Source organism: Sceloporus undulatus, chromosome 3, assembly GCF_019175285.1.
Source record: "Sceloporus undulatus isolate JIND9_A2432 ecotype Alabama chromosome 3, SceUnd_v1.1, whole genome shotgun sequence".
In the NCBI taxonomy this organism is placed as follows: domain Eukaryota; kingdom Metazoa; phylum Chordata; class Lepidosauria; order Squamata; family Phrynosomatidae; genus Sceloporus; species Sceloporus undulatus.
The window spans coordinates 196,929,261-196,944,870 of record NC_056524.1 but is presented as its reverse complement, the minus strand read 5'-3'; the positions used below and the strand labels follow the sequence as shown (position 1 = coordinate 196,944,870).

At 39.4% G+C, this 15,610-nt stretch overlaps 1 protein-coding gene across 1 annotated transcript in view; it reads right to left on the bottom strand.

The window, feature by feature from the left end:
• The window catches only part of EIF3A (eukaryotic translation initiation factor 3 subunit A), a 32,831-nt gene that overhangs the window by 3,433 nt on the left and 13,788 nt on the right, over positions 1-15,610 (bottom strand). Inside the window, 7 exon segments of the mRNA XM_042458689.1 lie at positions 1-379; positions 3,687-3,775; positions 4,727-4,911; positions 5,418-5,571; positions 10,890-11,012; positions 11,702-11,815; positions 11,932-12,036. Of these exon segments, the coding sequence (XP_042314623.1) occupies positions 1-379; positions 3,687-3,775; positions 4,727-4,911; positions 5,418-5,571; positions 10,890-11,012; positions 11,702-11,815; positions 11,932-12,036 (1,149 nt within the window).

Below are 15,610 nucleotides of genomic sequence, written 5' to 3'. Positions count from 1 at the left end.
CTCGTCCAAGCCGCGCTTGGGGCCCCTGTCCTCATCCAAGCCGCGCTTGGGGGCCCTGTCCTCATCCAAGCTGCGCTTGGGCCCCCTATCGTCGTCCAAGCCACGCCTGGGCCCCTTGTCGTCGTCCAAGCCACGCCTAGGCCCCCTGTCATCATCCAAGCCACGCCGGGGGGCCTTATCATCTGTTGAACGCCAACTTGGTTTGTCATCATCCAGCATTTTCCTAGGACCTTTTTCATCTTCAAGATCAGGCTTCAACACTTTGTCATCTGCTTCTTCATGAGGGGACTGTGCTCTGTCTTCTGAAGTGGCACGAGGAGTCAAATCATCTTTTCGTGCAGGTTTTTCATCATCACGTGCTTCTCCACGACGCCATTCTCTATTCAAGCACAAAACCAGTTAATTTTTAACACAGAAAATGTTCATATTTAATGCAATTAAAATCTTTAACATAGAAAAGGTTTAAGTGTTTAAGAACCAGCTATTATTCCTATACAATAACAATATGTAACACTAATAATTATTTCCCACATTAAAAACTGTTCCTTCTTAGAATCAGTGTACAATCTTTTTGAGTTTCATGTGCAATTCTCACCTATTTTATCACTAACTCTATCATCCACATATCAAGGAGCCATAGCTAACTGCAGATTCACTGCCATATGTATTCCACCAGGTGCTTCAGAGACAGATGAGAAAGAAAGCCACTCCATTCTCTTTGCTGAGACATCAGTGCCATCAGATTTCTCTCTTCCCTGAACTGTTTCCATTCAAGTTGGCCATTGCAATTCATTAAATGCTGGTGCCTGAGATTACCTTTTCCATTACCTACCTTCATTTCTTCTTCCTATTCTACCTTGTTGAGTATCCTATTTACTGAATATCCTAGAAGTGCTTAAACTAAGCTCATTTACTAAGCATATATGGCATTAAGACTCAGGCTTGCATCCTTGCAAGGTCGCTAAAATGAGTACCCAGATTGTTGGGGGCAATTAGCTTACAGTTATAAACTGCTTAGACACTGTTAGTTCAGTATGAAGCGGTATACAAATGAAGCTGTTTGTTTATTATGTTTAAAAGGAAGCTGCAAGCTTAAGCTACTCTTTGTCTAATTTGTGCCTTCCTATTTTGTATTTATAGTACAACCCCATCTCCATTGTACAGGTTTCACTTATCCACATATGAAAAGAGTATGTTCCCCAGGCATTTTCTAGATCTTCCAGTGATTCTGTGGTATTCTTCCGGCGGAAGTTGAGCATGGAGTCATGATGGATGACCTAGAAATGCCTAGAGAGGTGTTCCCTCTAAGAATCTCTAGATCCTCCAGCATGACTCCATATTCAACTTCTGCTGGATGTTATTCAATACAATAGTTTCCCATTTCCACATTATACTGGCACATTGTGCACTGTGCTATTCTGGTTTCTCAACAACTCAAATTTGATGTATGGGGTATTTAGGCCTCTTGTTTAATTTATGGAAGTGCACAGATGTCTAGTCTCCCCTAAGAGGAGCAGTTTGGTTTTACAATCTAGCATTCCCAAACCAAAACTTGCTCAACCCAAGGTAGATCATATTACTTTGTTTATTACAAGATGCTAATATTACTCTCAGTAAAAAGAACTCCCAAGACTTGAAGGGTTAAGAAAGTTAGCTCAGGGACCAAAATAAGACTTTCTTGTGTCTCTTTGGCCTGTTACAGACAGCCAAAATAAAGCTGCTTCGAGTCACAGTGGAGGTATGGTGTTTCAAAGATGCATGTGTCCTGAGAGTCCAGAAGTCGCACTACAGTCAAGCTCTAGCCCTAAGGACTGGAGCGTGGCTTTGGTGTGGCTTCTGGACTCTTAGGACGCATGCATCATTGAATCACCATACTTCCACTGTGACTCGAAGCAGCTTTATTTTGGCTGTCTGTAACTGGCCTTAGGTCCAGTTTTTGAAGGAGCTTTGGGAAGATACCACTAATGAGCACTACATCTTCAGAGACTTAGACCTTCCAGAAATGAGCTTTTTTCCCCCAGCTGTTAATTCAGATAGGGATAGCCTCCAGTTGCTATACATTCACCACTCTTTTCAATAGTCTTAAGACTCCTGTCAAATGTATCAATGCATGAGGGCAAGCTGGATGACATATGACCTGATCCCCTCCCCCCCCTCACCATTCCCTTCTCTTTTTGTGTCGTGTCTTTTAGATCGTAAGCCTGTGGGCAGGGAACTGTCTGGTTAAAAAATAATAATAAATGTAAGCCGCCCTGAGAGCCCTTAGGGCTGAAGGGCGGGATATAAATACCTAAATAAATAAATATCTTCCAGAGTTTTGTTAAGACGTCCCCTACATACCTACACCTATACTTATACATATACACAAACATACGTATAAAGTTTGTATATGTTTGTGTGTGTGTGTGTGTGTGTGTGTGTGTGTGTGTGTTTCTTAGGCAAGAATTACTCAGAGGTGGCTTGCCACTGCTTTCCTCTGAAATATAGCCTATAGCACCTGGTTTTCCTTGGTGATCCTCTATGCAAGCACTAAGTCCGATCCTGCTTAGCTTACAAGATTAGACAGGATTTGGTGCTGGGAAGATGAAATAAACAGCAATTTTCCAGATCATGTATACATGCAATCATCAGAGGTGACATTCTGGTCTGTCTTTTCTTGGAATGTGGCAAACACAGATATGTATCAACAGCCATCATGGTCTGACTGCACATATATCAAAACTTTTCCAGCTTTTCCCATTTATTGCAAGTTCTTCAGCTTCAGGAATAGGCTTCTATGAACAAGTCTTCTAGTTTCCAGAGCAAGTTTTAGTTACATAATAACCTGGGCAGGAATATAAGCTGCCTGAGATGGACCCCAGGGCATACATGGAACAAATATGTACATATACAGAAGTTCCAAGTGCCTATGAAGAGATTCCATTCCACCTACTTTTTGCCCTTCTCTGCTATACAGAGGGAATTTGATACTATTCAGCATGTTTGTGTTTCTTTAAACTTAATCCTTAGCAGTATTTTCTTTTTATCCTACTGCCTCTTTCTCTCAAATGTTAAAAAAGGTGATTGTTTAATTAGGCCACAGAGATCTGTAACATATCAAGGATATAAACAACTGATTTCTTGGGGTCTCGGGAACAATAAGCATGTTAAAATACAGAAGACAAAACAGATTCTTGAGGACAGTAGACAAAAGTGACAGCCATTCCACAAACATGAGTCTTCCACCTAAGATGGGGTTGGGTGGGTAGGAGCCACATACATCTTTGCTTTAATACACTGTTTGAATATATGGACAATTAAATCTGCACATTATTTACATGATCAAATGAAATAAAGTGAAGCAAACCTCCACAAACAATTACAGCATACAGCACTAATGGCCACATAAATAATTTCTTCTGCATGTAAAAGTGTTCTAAAATTTAAGTATTATTCCAACTACAGTGCTACCTCGGGTTACGAAATTAATTCGTTCCGCCGCCCCGTTCGTAACCCGATGCATTTCGCAACCCGAAAAGGCTTTCCGTTAGCGCTGGAAAGCCGCGCGTTTGAATTTCGCGCCGAAAAAAATTTCGTAACCCGAAAAAACCTTCGTATCCCGGAACAGTTTTTTCCAATCTAACTTTTTCATATCCCGGAAATTTCGTAACGCGATCAATTCGTATCCCGGGGTACCACTGTACTACCTTTCTGCTGGTGGACGTCTCCATTCTGATTCTGGCTCTGCGCTTCTTCTCCAGGTACTTTCACCATCTCTATCACCCCAACGAGATTCCTACATTTAAAAATTAAGTTTAACAGCCTTTATAACCCATACTCATGTTTTAATTTCAATACAATAGCAAAAACATAACACCTAACGCTCATCAACAAATATGTTTAAGAATAAAAGATATAACAGTCCATGCAATTAAATCATATTTAAAGACAGAATTAAGGAATTATTACATTGATTTTTTTAAAAAACCCCTCAAAGAACAGTGCACAGATAAATATAAAATTTTGTTTAGCTCCTATTTACCTTTATATAGAATGAATTTTGCCACTGCTCCCCAACCCTATAGCACCGGTAACCATACTTTTAAATCTGGAATATCAGACAATTTCCAGTATTTTGCATTCACAAATGCTGCAGATACTTTCATTCAGCAAAATGATTGATTACAGTCCTAGTATATAAAGTCTTTTATACACTAATATGAGTGAAAGTAATGCCTCTAGTCTTATTGTGCAACAGAAGTTTTAAATTATGATTGTTATCATTTAACCTTTTTCCCTAATTGAATCTATCCATTATAGGACATCAATATCAAACAAACTATTAGACCATTCAAACATAGGGAATAATAACTCTTAATAATTTTTGCTAATTGTTACAGCAGTTACAAATCACCTCATCATCATTTTAAAGCAATTTCCTCAATATTCTTATCTTAAGAACTTTTCTTACTCCAAATTATTCCCATATTTCTTTATGAATATCGTTTTCCTTTGTCTTGCATCCAATTTACCATGTTCTTTTACCTCAAGAGTGATTGAGGTGAGGCCCTGAGGCTGCATGCAACTCTCCCAGATGTTTTTGTGGCTCGCCATCACATACACCTTTTAAATAGCACTAGCACATCCCCACCTATCTGACACTCACTGACTTAAAAATCTTGTTTTCCAAAAAGAAAAGTGTACAGCTCGGGGTTTTCTTCCCTAGTATACTGGCAACAATATTTACCTTCCTTGAAAGTGGATCTTCAAGATTTCTCCTCTCTTCTTCTCGGCGACGCTCTCTCTCTTCAATCTCCATCTCTCTTTGGCGTTTTTTTCTTTCTACCTCTTCTAGCTTTTTAACACGCTCCTGATATTCCCGCATTTCTTGTTCACGTTTTTCACGTTCAGCACGTTCCTTTTCTTCTTGTTCTGCCCAAAGAATTGATTCAGATAAATAAAGGGCAATGCCATCTTGCCTACCACATCTACTAATTCTGGACACAAACCATCTCATGCAAGCAAACTGTAATATATTTTAACACAGCTACGGCTCACCTCTATCCAGAGGAGCGAAACTACTACTGTTAGGAAACATAAGGGTATACAGGCTGATTATCCCTCATCCAAAATACTTGAGACCACAAGTGTTCCATATTTTAGATTTTGAAATATCTGTATTTGCATACATATATATAATGAGACTGGAAAGAGACACAAGGATCTGTGAAATGGCAGGAGGTGTGGATTCCCACCATTTCACAGATCCTTGTATCTCTCTCCACCCTTGCAAATATGGTACAGGTATGTGATACATGACTTGTAGCTCATACAGTTTTGAATTTTGGAGTACTTTGGATTTTGGAATTTCATGTAAGGGACACTCAACTTATATGAGCAAGTGAGTGTTCTTTCAGCAAAAGACTTTCAGCATTTACCTTTGAGCATCTTCTCTTCTCGCAAGCGTTGCTCTTCCTCCTCCTTCTGCTGGTAATAAGTAATGCGTCTTTCCTCTTTGCGCTGTCTCTTGCGTTCTTCTAAGCGGTTACGCTTTTCCTCAGCCAGTCTTTCTTGAAACTGTTTAAGTTTTTCCTGAAATATGTATATGAATAGCAATATTTAATTCTGAATACCAGAAATAGTGTGAATAACCTACAAACCAATGGACAAACTATGGCAGCATCTACACTGCAGAAATAATGCAGTCTGACACCACTTTAACTGCCAAGGCTCAATACTATGGAATCCTGGGATTTGTAGTTTTCTGAGATATGTAGCTTTTGCTGTCAGAAATCTCTGGTGCCAAAATAAACTACAAGTCCCAGGATTCCATAGCACTGAGCCATGGCAGTTAAAGCGGCATTAAATTGTATTATTTCTGCAGTGCAAATGCAGCCTGAGATTAAAGGTTAGAGCATAAAGGACTATTTGTCGTTAGGAAGCAGTTTATCACTCAGTAAATAGGGACCTCTACCTACAAAAACAGCTAATCATTACAGTGGTTCACCACACAGACTAACAAATACACACAGAATAGCAGACATAAGGCAAAGCATTGCAAAATGTGACAGGAAGCTGTTTCTCCAAACAGAACAAACATGTGCTGGATTTTAAACCTTGTGTGATGGTATTTATCTTCTAGTTTTCATGCCAAGAGCAGCCTTTTCAGTGATTTAAAAAACAAATTATTTCATTGCTCATGTCATTATTAAGGTACTTCCTATTGTTAATGCCTGGAATTATAACTAGCATGGTTTCTGCTCACTACTTAGCTGGAAGATTTAATGGATGAAACAGTCCCTACCCTTAAAGGGGGGTGCTTTTTACTGATTTTATCTTCTAACATTATGTGCACATGCATTTTCATTACAGAACAGTATTATATACAAAGAGTGATAGGAAATGAAGTTCTTTTCCAAAATATTCCACACACTAATGGCAGCAAGAATAGCTCTTATTGAACAGGCCTTTAGTGGCAGAGTTGACTGAATTTATGTTTGAAGTAATCACTGAAACTGATTTTAATTTGGATGCATTCATTATGTGGCATGGAGCCCATGCTAAGCCCTAGGGTACTTTAGGGTATGGAAGTAAATAACAACAAGCTGAAATGTAATTAAATCAATAGCAGGTATATTTCTATACCACTTGCCGATGTACTAAACGGTACAAAGTGTAAGCTAATTGCCCCCAACAAGCTGGGTACTCATTTTAGTGACCTCCAGAAGGATGTGAACCTGAGATGATCTGAAGCACTTGGCTGGTATTGAACTCACAATCTTGTGGCTTGTGAGTGAGTGGCTGCAGTTCAGGCATTTTACCACTGCACCACCTGGGCTCCCTTGGTATTGTTTGTTAATGTATGAAATACATATAATATCAAAATATGTTATATAATACACATTGTACATTGTTCTAAATCCCCACATAAGCACACATAGGTCACAAGATACTTATTTTTCAGGTTCTGAATGCATTACAAATGCAGGCAAAATATGTAAATCCTAGAAATAGCAATGATCTCATAGAATTTCTGCACTTAAAGAGCAGAGATGTAAAGAAAAATGCTATTTGCCACTAACTGTAGTTCTTTGCCAGATGATATGTAAATCATGTCTTATCTGTTCTGGAAAACTTCTAAAGCTGAGTTAAAGTTTTAACAAAAGCCCAACCCCCTTCTCCACTCTCCTTCCTGCTACCACAACAATCTATAAGGAAGAAAACAGCAAGGAAAGAAAGTACAAGAGTACCTATACCTGGGTATGAAGGTGAATTGTATGACTGAATAAATGACCACCTGAAGAATAACAGCTACAAATAAGCAACTTGTCTTTCTTTTTCATGGCCTCTGTGCAGTCACACATGTAGCAAGCTTGTGCCCTGGAGATTAGACAAGTGATAAATGCCCAGGGCACTGCCCTTCCAAACCAGGCCCAAAATCAAGACAGATGAGGACCGGGGGGGGGGGGGGGAACAGCTCAACTTAAGTCTACAGTGGTACCCCGGGATACGAATGCGCCGCCTTACGAAATTTCCGGGTTACGAAAAAAATCAATTGAAAAAAACTGTTCCGGGTTACGAAGGTTATTTCGGGTTACGAAAGAAATTTTGGTGCTTTTCGGCGCTTTTTTGCACCAAATCGCGGCTTTTCCCCATTAGCGCCTATGGGTTTTCGGCTTGCGAAAGCCTTTCGGGTTACGAAAGCGGCGGCGGAACGAATTAAATTCGTAACCCGGGGTACCCCTGTACTACTTTTGCAGAGAACCAAGCAATGCAATTATCTCCATGAAGATATGAGCTCTGGCTGAATCCAGAGCTGGGATCTTACCACTGGTAACACAGTAGGAGATATACTGGGTTTCCCTCTCACGCCAAAGGGAAAGCTTTTAGGTTGTCTGAAATGTATCTCAATAAGGGGCAAATTACTCTTATTCATAGCAAGAAACATGTCCACAGCATGAAGATACTACTCTAATAATACAGATGAACTGGCAAGAAACGCTAACAGAACAATACTCTAACAAAAAAAAACGCATCCAAAAAGAAAAGGAGACCAATGCTTTCGGGAGGAGGGGAAAACACTATTATTCAACATAGTTGGCAAAAACTGCAGTTAATACACTGTGACTGAGACAATAGTTATACCTAAGTCCATTTTCAAAGGAAAACAACAACAAAGAAAATCTAGTACCATTACAACAGTATGAACCACCAGTGCTCTTCCTCTTCCATCTTCTACTGATATTAAGATACCTGGATGGACATTTTAGGAGAACAGGCAAGCCCACTGTAAGGCCCGCTTATTCTAAATAACCCAGATCATAATTCCCTAGGCTATAACAGTTCAAAACCCTGCCCTGATTCAGTCAACAAGTCCTTATCAAGAAGCAGCTCATGCTGGGTATATTTCTGGATGTGCAATAAACCCATAAAACATTCTACATATCGTTTCTTGATAAATGTTTTTAACTGGAAAAGGACCTGCTCTCCAGCAATTTCACCAGTTTTGTTCTCCACTCCAAGTCCCTCTAGGCACTTCAGCTGGAGTTTGGTATCCAAACTGTGTGGTGAATCCTATGATCTGAGAATGGAGAGCCTGGAATGCTACACTCATTTCATCTAGAGATGTTCCAGGAACTGAGGCCGTAGCTTAATACCAAAGCTGTGCGTGTCAAAAACTGTCATCTGCCAGCCTGAGAGGGAGTTCGCCAGGCAAGTCCAGTTCCATAAGGACTAAGTCTGAAGGAAGGAGACTCCGCCCTCCATAAGTGCCATCCGCTGGCCTGAGAGGGAGTTCACCAGGCAGGTCCAGCTCCATCAGGACTAGCCTGGAAGAAGGAAGAGCCCTCCCTCCAATCCATCTGCCTTGGTCCAGGCCTTAGAGGGAGAGAAGAACCACTGGACCTCATCCCCTTTCCCTCCATCATTCCCTTCTCCTTTTGTTTCGTGTCTTTTAGATTGTAAGCCTGAGGGCAGAGAACTGTCTGATTAAAAATAATATTGTAAACCGCCCTGAGAGCCATTAGGGCTGAAGGGTGGGATATAGATACCTAAATAAATAAATAAAATAAAAAGGCATGCCATATATCTTTGAAGAGTTTCATATTCAGCTCTGTCCATCTCAGTCAAAATCAATAAAAAAAAACCCAGATCATTTCAGAAACCTGACAACTAGATTTTTATAGCTGGATGGTATCAAGCTGGAGCTACAACTAACAATCCAACTCGATGCTTCATAAGCCATCACTGAGGTTTGAGCAACAATAAGGAAGATGGAGCCAAGGCTACCTGAAAGGTCAGAATCAATCAAGTTATATATAAGCTCAGGGACAACACCTTTCTGAGGTCTGATGTTCCAGGGCTTAACCCCTCATAAACTATTACAAGAGCATTTGGGGTCAGACTGGACTGATGAAAGAAACAACCCATTGGGTCATCCTGATGAAGACTGTCACCAATGGACAAGACACATGTAGCCAAATGCTCAATGCTGACATGGTTGGCTGAGTACACTCAATCAATGAGGTTATTTATATGACATGTTTTCCTCAAAGGTGGAATTCAAGAGAGATGAACTCAGATGAAAATGAAACACTTTCCCCCTAAATTTTACAGCATGCCTCAAACTGCTGTGAGACATCATTAAAAAAAAATGAACTGGAACGCGTAAACCATACCGTCTTGAATGTGCAGAATGTGGATAGTGTCCCTGCCCAAATTCTAGTCTAGATTTAGATACATTTCTTTTAATGGAGGAAACTGTAAAGGCAGGAAACTCCTACGTGGAACTGAATTTAGGACAATGTAAAATGTGTATTATATAACATATTTTGATATTATATGTATTTCATACATTAACAAACAATACCAAGGGAGCCCAGGTGGTACAATGGTAAAATGCCTGAACTGCAGCCACTCACTCACAAGCCACAAGGTTGTGAGTTCAATACCAGCCAAGCGCTTCAGATCGTCTCAGGTTCGAATCCTTCTGGAGGTCACTAAAATGAGTACCCAGCTTGTTGGGGGCAATTAGCTTACACTTTGTACCGTTTAGTACATCGGCAAGCAGTACAGAAATATACTTGCTATTGATTTAATTACATTTCAGCTTGTTCTTCTCCTTTAGTTCCATACCCTAAAGTACCCTAGGGCTTAGCATGGGCTACATGCCACATAATGTATGCATCCAAATTAAAATCAGTTTCAGTGATTACTTCAAACATAAATTCAGTCCACTACAAAACTGTGTTAAGTTTGGAATTATTTATAAAACAGGTTAACCTGCAAATGCCACCTAATGCTTATAGAGGAGGAATGAAATACAAATAGATGAAAGGAATAAAACCATCCTATTCAGAGAAGCTTTCCCAGGCATCGCATAATTGTCGCTTACTATCTGATGTTCTGCTGTTGGCTGTTTATCGATCCATTTCCTGTATTCCTATGTACTGTATATGTATTATCCTACTTGTGATTATGTATTTTCTCTGGATAATGATTAACCATCCATTATGAAGCCTTGCCCTCCCTCCAGTCCATCTGCCTTGGTCCAGACCTCGGAGGTTGAGAGGAACTGCTGGACCTCTTACCCTTTCCCTCCACCACTCCCTTCTCCTTCTGTGTCATGTCTTTTTAGATTGTAAGCCTGAGGGCAGGGAACCGTCTAACTAAAAAGATTGCATGTACAGCGCTGTGTAAATTTACAGCGCTTCATAAATAAAGGTTAATAATAATAATAATAATAATAATTTAAAAGAATTTTATATCAGATTGTTTTCTCAGAAACAGCAAATCTCTACAGACAGCATTGTGATTATGGTAGCCTTGTGTCTCTATCACACCTCATTCATGTTTTCAAGAAAGGACCAATCCCATGTGTGAAAATGTAGAGAACACAAAACCTTATTTACCTCATAAACTGATCTTCTTGCTGCTTTGAGCCTGGTTATAAATAAATCACTGTCTTCTAACAACCTCGACAGCCTGTTCTTATGCTCAAGGGCCTTCTCACGTTCTAGTTGCATGGTTGTGATCTGTAATATATGCAAAATCAAATTAATATTAGACTGATATGTACAACTTGTTCCAAATGTCTTGCTTATGTAGTCCCCCAGGCCTCTTTGTTACCTTACTCAGACATCCCTAGAATTCAAAGCTATAGCCATGTTAGTCTGAAGAATCAGTAGGTAGAGAGACCTTGTAGCATCTTTGAAACTAACTGAAATAAAGAAGTTGGCAGCATAAGCTTACGTAGACCTCAGTCTACTTCCTCAAATGCATCTGAGTTCATGCTTTGAACTTCTTTATTTCAGTTAGTCTCAAAAGTACTACAAGATCTCTCTATTTACTGATTCCACATACTAGCTTGGCTATATCTTTGATTTCTACCACAATGGAAAGCACCAAATTTAGCCAAATAGGGTGGAAATCCATCAATCTCTTAAAGAAACTTGCCCAGACCCAGTCACATGTCCCTTATGATCTTATATTTAGTAAATCAACCCATTAATGATCCTATTATTTATTACACAAAATACGCAGAAATTGTGATTCTTTCATTTCAACATATCTAAACACAATTAAATTTTGCCAGGTAATAATGCTGCCTCACTGGGCAAAGATAAATTGTTATAAACTGATGATCACATTCTATTAACCAAAAGAGGGGGAAATGTTTAACGCAACTACTTCCACCTCACATAGGTTTGCTCAAAAACCTTACCCGTTCTTCTTCTTGCTGCTCCCAAAGATCCATATCTCTGATTCTTTGCTCTTCATATGCACTCTTAATCAATGGAATTTCTTCTAAGCGTTTCGCTCTTTCAAAATAGTCAATCTGAATAAAAGAAGAAATGTTGACTGTTGAAGTTTGATGTAAAAAAAATATTTCAAGAGTCACTGTTCTCTCAACCTAGTTCACAGCAGCTAAGTATGCCATAATTTTTCTGATACCTTTTTCTCCTGATTCTTCAAACGTTCTTGCAGTTCTTTCTTTTCTTTTTCTAGCTGTTCAACCTGTTTTGCCATAATGAAGTCAGGGTCCAATTCTTCAAGATCCTACAATCAAAGGAAAGATGTTATGCAGTCACACTTATCCTGACACATACAAATAAATCATTATGATTTTTAAGTATTTTACAGCTTTCCACTGGATACACTATTAGTTGATCTTTAGTGCATTTAAACATATACAGTGGTACCCCGGGTTACGAAAATAATCCGTTCCGCGGCGCCCTTCGTAACCCGAAATCTTTCGCAAGCCGAAAAAGCCATAGGCGCTAGCGCTGGAAGCCGCGATTTGGTGCGAAAAAGCGCCGAAAAGCACCAAAAAATTTTTTCATAAGCCGAAAAAAAAAACGTAACCCGGAACAGTTTTTTCCTATAGAATTTTTTCGTATCCCGGAAATTTCGTAACGCGGTGCTTTCGTATCCCGGGGTACCACTGTACTTTAATATTCTGAAATGAATTAATTAATTTTAAACTTAGATTCAGAGGGACATCATTAATGTTCAGAAACTTAATTCAAAGAAAAGGTACCGTTGGTGGATGATTTAACTAATTATACTCTCTTACACTTTCCCCTCCATGTTTTGATAACCTTTCATCATCAGGTTGTTACTATAATGTGCTGTATACCTGATTGCCTCTGAATATGTTTTGCCATGCTGTCAGGGTGTCTGCTGGTGTAATGAAGATCTGATTTTAACAAAGTCTTCATTGCCACCCACATGAAGCAAAGTATCATGTAACTAATATTTAACTCTAAAGTCTAGATTTCTAGATTCTGTTTACAGTTCTTTTCCCTAAACCATTGAAGACTCCCAGATAGGCATGTAATTTTTCATTAAGTTTCTTCTCAAAGGTATTGAGAAGTAATTTCAGCAATTTTCTTGCCAGTGCAAGAAAGTCTTCAAAAACCAGTTTTCAAAAACTATTCACAATTTGGTACTTAATTCTGCACAAAATTCACACATAGCTGTTTTGTGCAAAAAACAATCAAACAAACAAACAAAAAAAAAACAAAGCATTTTTTTCATGGAAAATAGTATTTTGAAACAGAAAGTTACAGTGCAGAAAATCAACCATGTGCTAATTTTACATAGAACATACCCCCAATTACAGCTTTTTCTGGGAAGAGAACAGGATTTCTTCACAGGAATTAAGATTTCTGAATTAAAATATTATTTCCCATACATAAAGCAATCTTTTCTGCACAAAACATCCATCTATGAATCCCACACTGAAGATCCTTGTCAATTCAAATTTTTTCTCATCACAGTTTCTCAACATTTGAAAAACATGTTTTTCAGCCATTTTCCAAGTATTTTCTTTCCATTTCTACCCCCAGCATGAAAACACAAGAAAACTGAGGTAAGGAAGGCACAGATTTAAAGATACCTAAGTAAGCTGTCACTGCTGGAGTGAGTTTCTTTGGCCTGTCTGTAACAGGCCTTTCTCTGCAGATAAGAATGGACTTTCCAAGACGTCCCAACATACAATATCTACCCAACTATAAGTCAGCTTCATGTATAAGTCAAGGGTATATATATAAGTCAAGTCATGTATAAGTCATATGTTTTAGGGCCAAAATTATGAATTTTGATATGACCCATGTATAAGTTGAGGGTAAAACTCAGGGGCATGTGACAAAGAATCTAAAGGCTGAAGCAAGGAAAACAATGCCAAACAACGTACAAAATTCTAGCAGGCACAACTGTTTGTACTCATCCTAAAGGATAGCTGAATGAAAGAATAGAGGAGGGGGGTGTCAGTGCTTCCAATACAGGTTTTTGCTTTTCACCAGGGCATGGTTCCTTTTTTAATAAGAGTTAAAGTACAGCACTTACACTGACCCATGGATAAGTCAACTCAGATTTTTGGGATCAATTTTTTGACTAAAATTTGTAGACTTATAGATGAGTATATACAGTACTATTCTTTGTCTGAGGTGAAGGAGCCATTTAGGTACAGCATTTATTAAACATAGAGAAAAGGAGAAGAGTGACACGATCAATTAAATTGAAACCACCTGCTAGAACATCCTTCTGTCAAACACAACTAGTGCTGTCAAAATTATCCAGTTCATAACATCTGGCGAACAGAGGGATTAGAACAGACAGATGCCCTGCAATCTCAAGAGGTGTGTGAATTAGTGAAGAGTCTTCATTAAGCAAGGGCACAAGCATATGTGATGACACTCTATGAGCAGTAAGAGGGTACTGACCTACTGTGAACTACATATTATAGAGTGGTACCGTAATGTTAGCAAATTCAAAATGGCTGCCCACAGTTCGATACTGCTAAACGTATTCACCCTGCAAAAGGCAGAAACACCACTATACTTTCTTGAGAGATTAATTTTGACACCATTTCTAACTACAGTCGCCCCTCCATTTTCGGGGGAGATCCATTCCGGACCTTCCCCCGAAAATGCTTATATTCAAGCCCCATTGGCTTGAATGGCAGTGCAGCCCCCATTTTGTCCACCTCCATTTGCGAGGGACACATACTTCAGTGCTGCGAAAATGGAGGGGCAATTGTACTACTGAAGATATAACAAAACTTACTATGGGTCAAAATAGACAGACCCACCTGGGCTGCCCCACCTGAAGATGGATTGGGCCCAGTTGTCAACTGTTCCTTTTTTGGCTATGGAAAAGCTGCCTTTAGCAGCTCTTCTGCAGCTCTGCAGCAGCTTCCCGGCGTGTTGGGAGCTTGCAGTGTGTAACCGCCATGTCCCCATGACATCCAGCAGCCAGCCTACATGTGGGCAGCTGGGCAGCTTCAGAGTGTGCTGTGTCAAAATGTCGCACTCTGAAGCCCCTTGGACAGAGGCACAAAGGGACTGTCTGTTTCACCCCTATGCCAACTCTAGGATAGAAATTTAGGATGGAAAGATTTGCAGCCCCAATCTTAAGGACCCTCTGATCCCAGCCTTCCAAATGTCTGTCTTTACTGATATCTTGCTTGGGAGTTTCTACAATGAAAGCCTCAGCTAGGGACTGGAACCCAACTTTTTCAAACAAGGAAGCAATTGCTAGGAATACGGACACTACAGCCAATCTTACTGCAAGCAAAGCAAAGTGGCAGCTGGAACAGAGATAGGAAGGATATGGAACAGCATAGCTCTATCAAGGTCCAAGTAGAGGCAAAAATCTTTAAGCACAAATGTATTAAAAGCATAAATGTGTTTTAAAGCCAATTTATGTGCCCAGTCCAAAAAATCCTTCCTTGATTTCACTGCTTTCCCCACTGGAACCATAACACAAGCTGAAAAGAGAAAAGCAGGATCAGCAATATAATGCACACAGAAGAGGGAGAGACTAACAAAGAGACTTTTAAAATTGTAAAGGTGAACTCAGAGGGAATAAACTATAAAGGTATGAAGCCAAGAGTGGGACATAATTGTAAAGATACTAAACTGATGAGAAATTAAAGATAAAGAGATAAAAGAATTTAATAAATCTAAAAGGCCAGTATCAGGAAGTGAGAAATATGACCTGTTCTAGGTTAAGGTATGGATAAAAATTCACAAGAAGAGCTAAAGATCTACATTTGACAGTTAAGAACTGATTGCATAATCCCCTGCCTCACAAGGGCAGCAATGAGTTAATCTATCAATGGACAGCT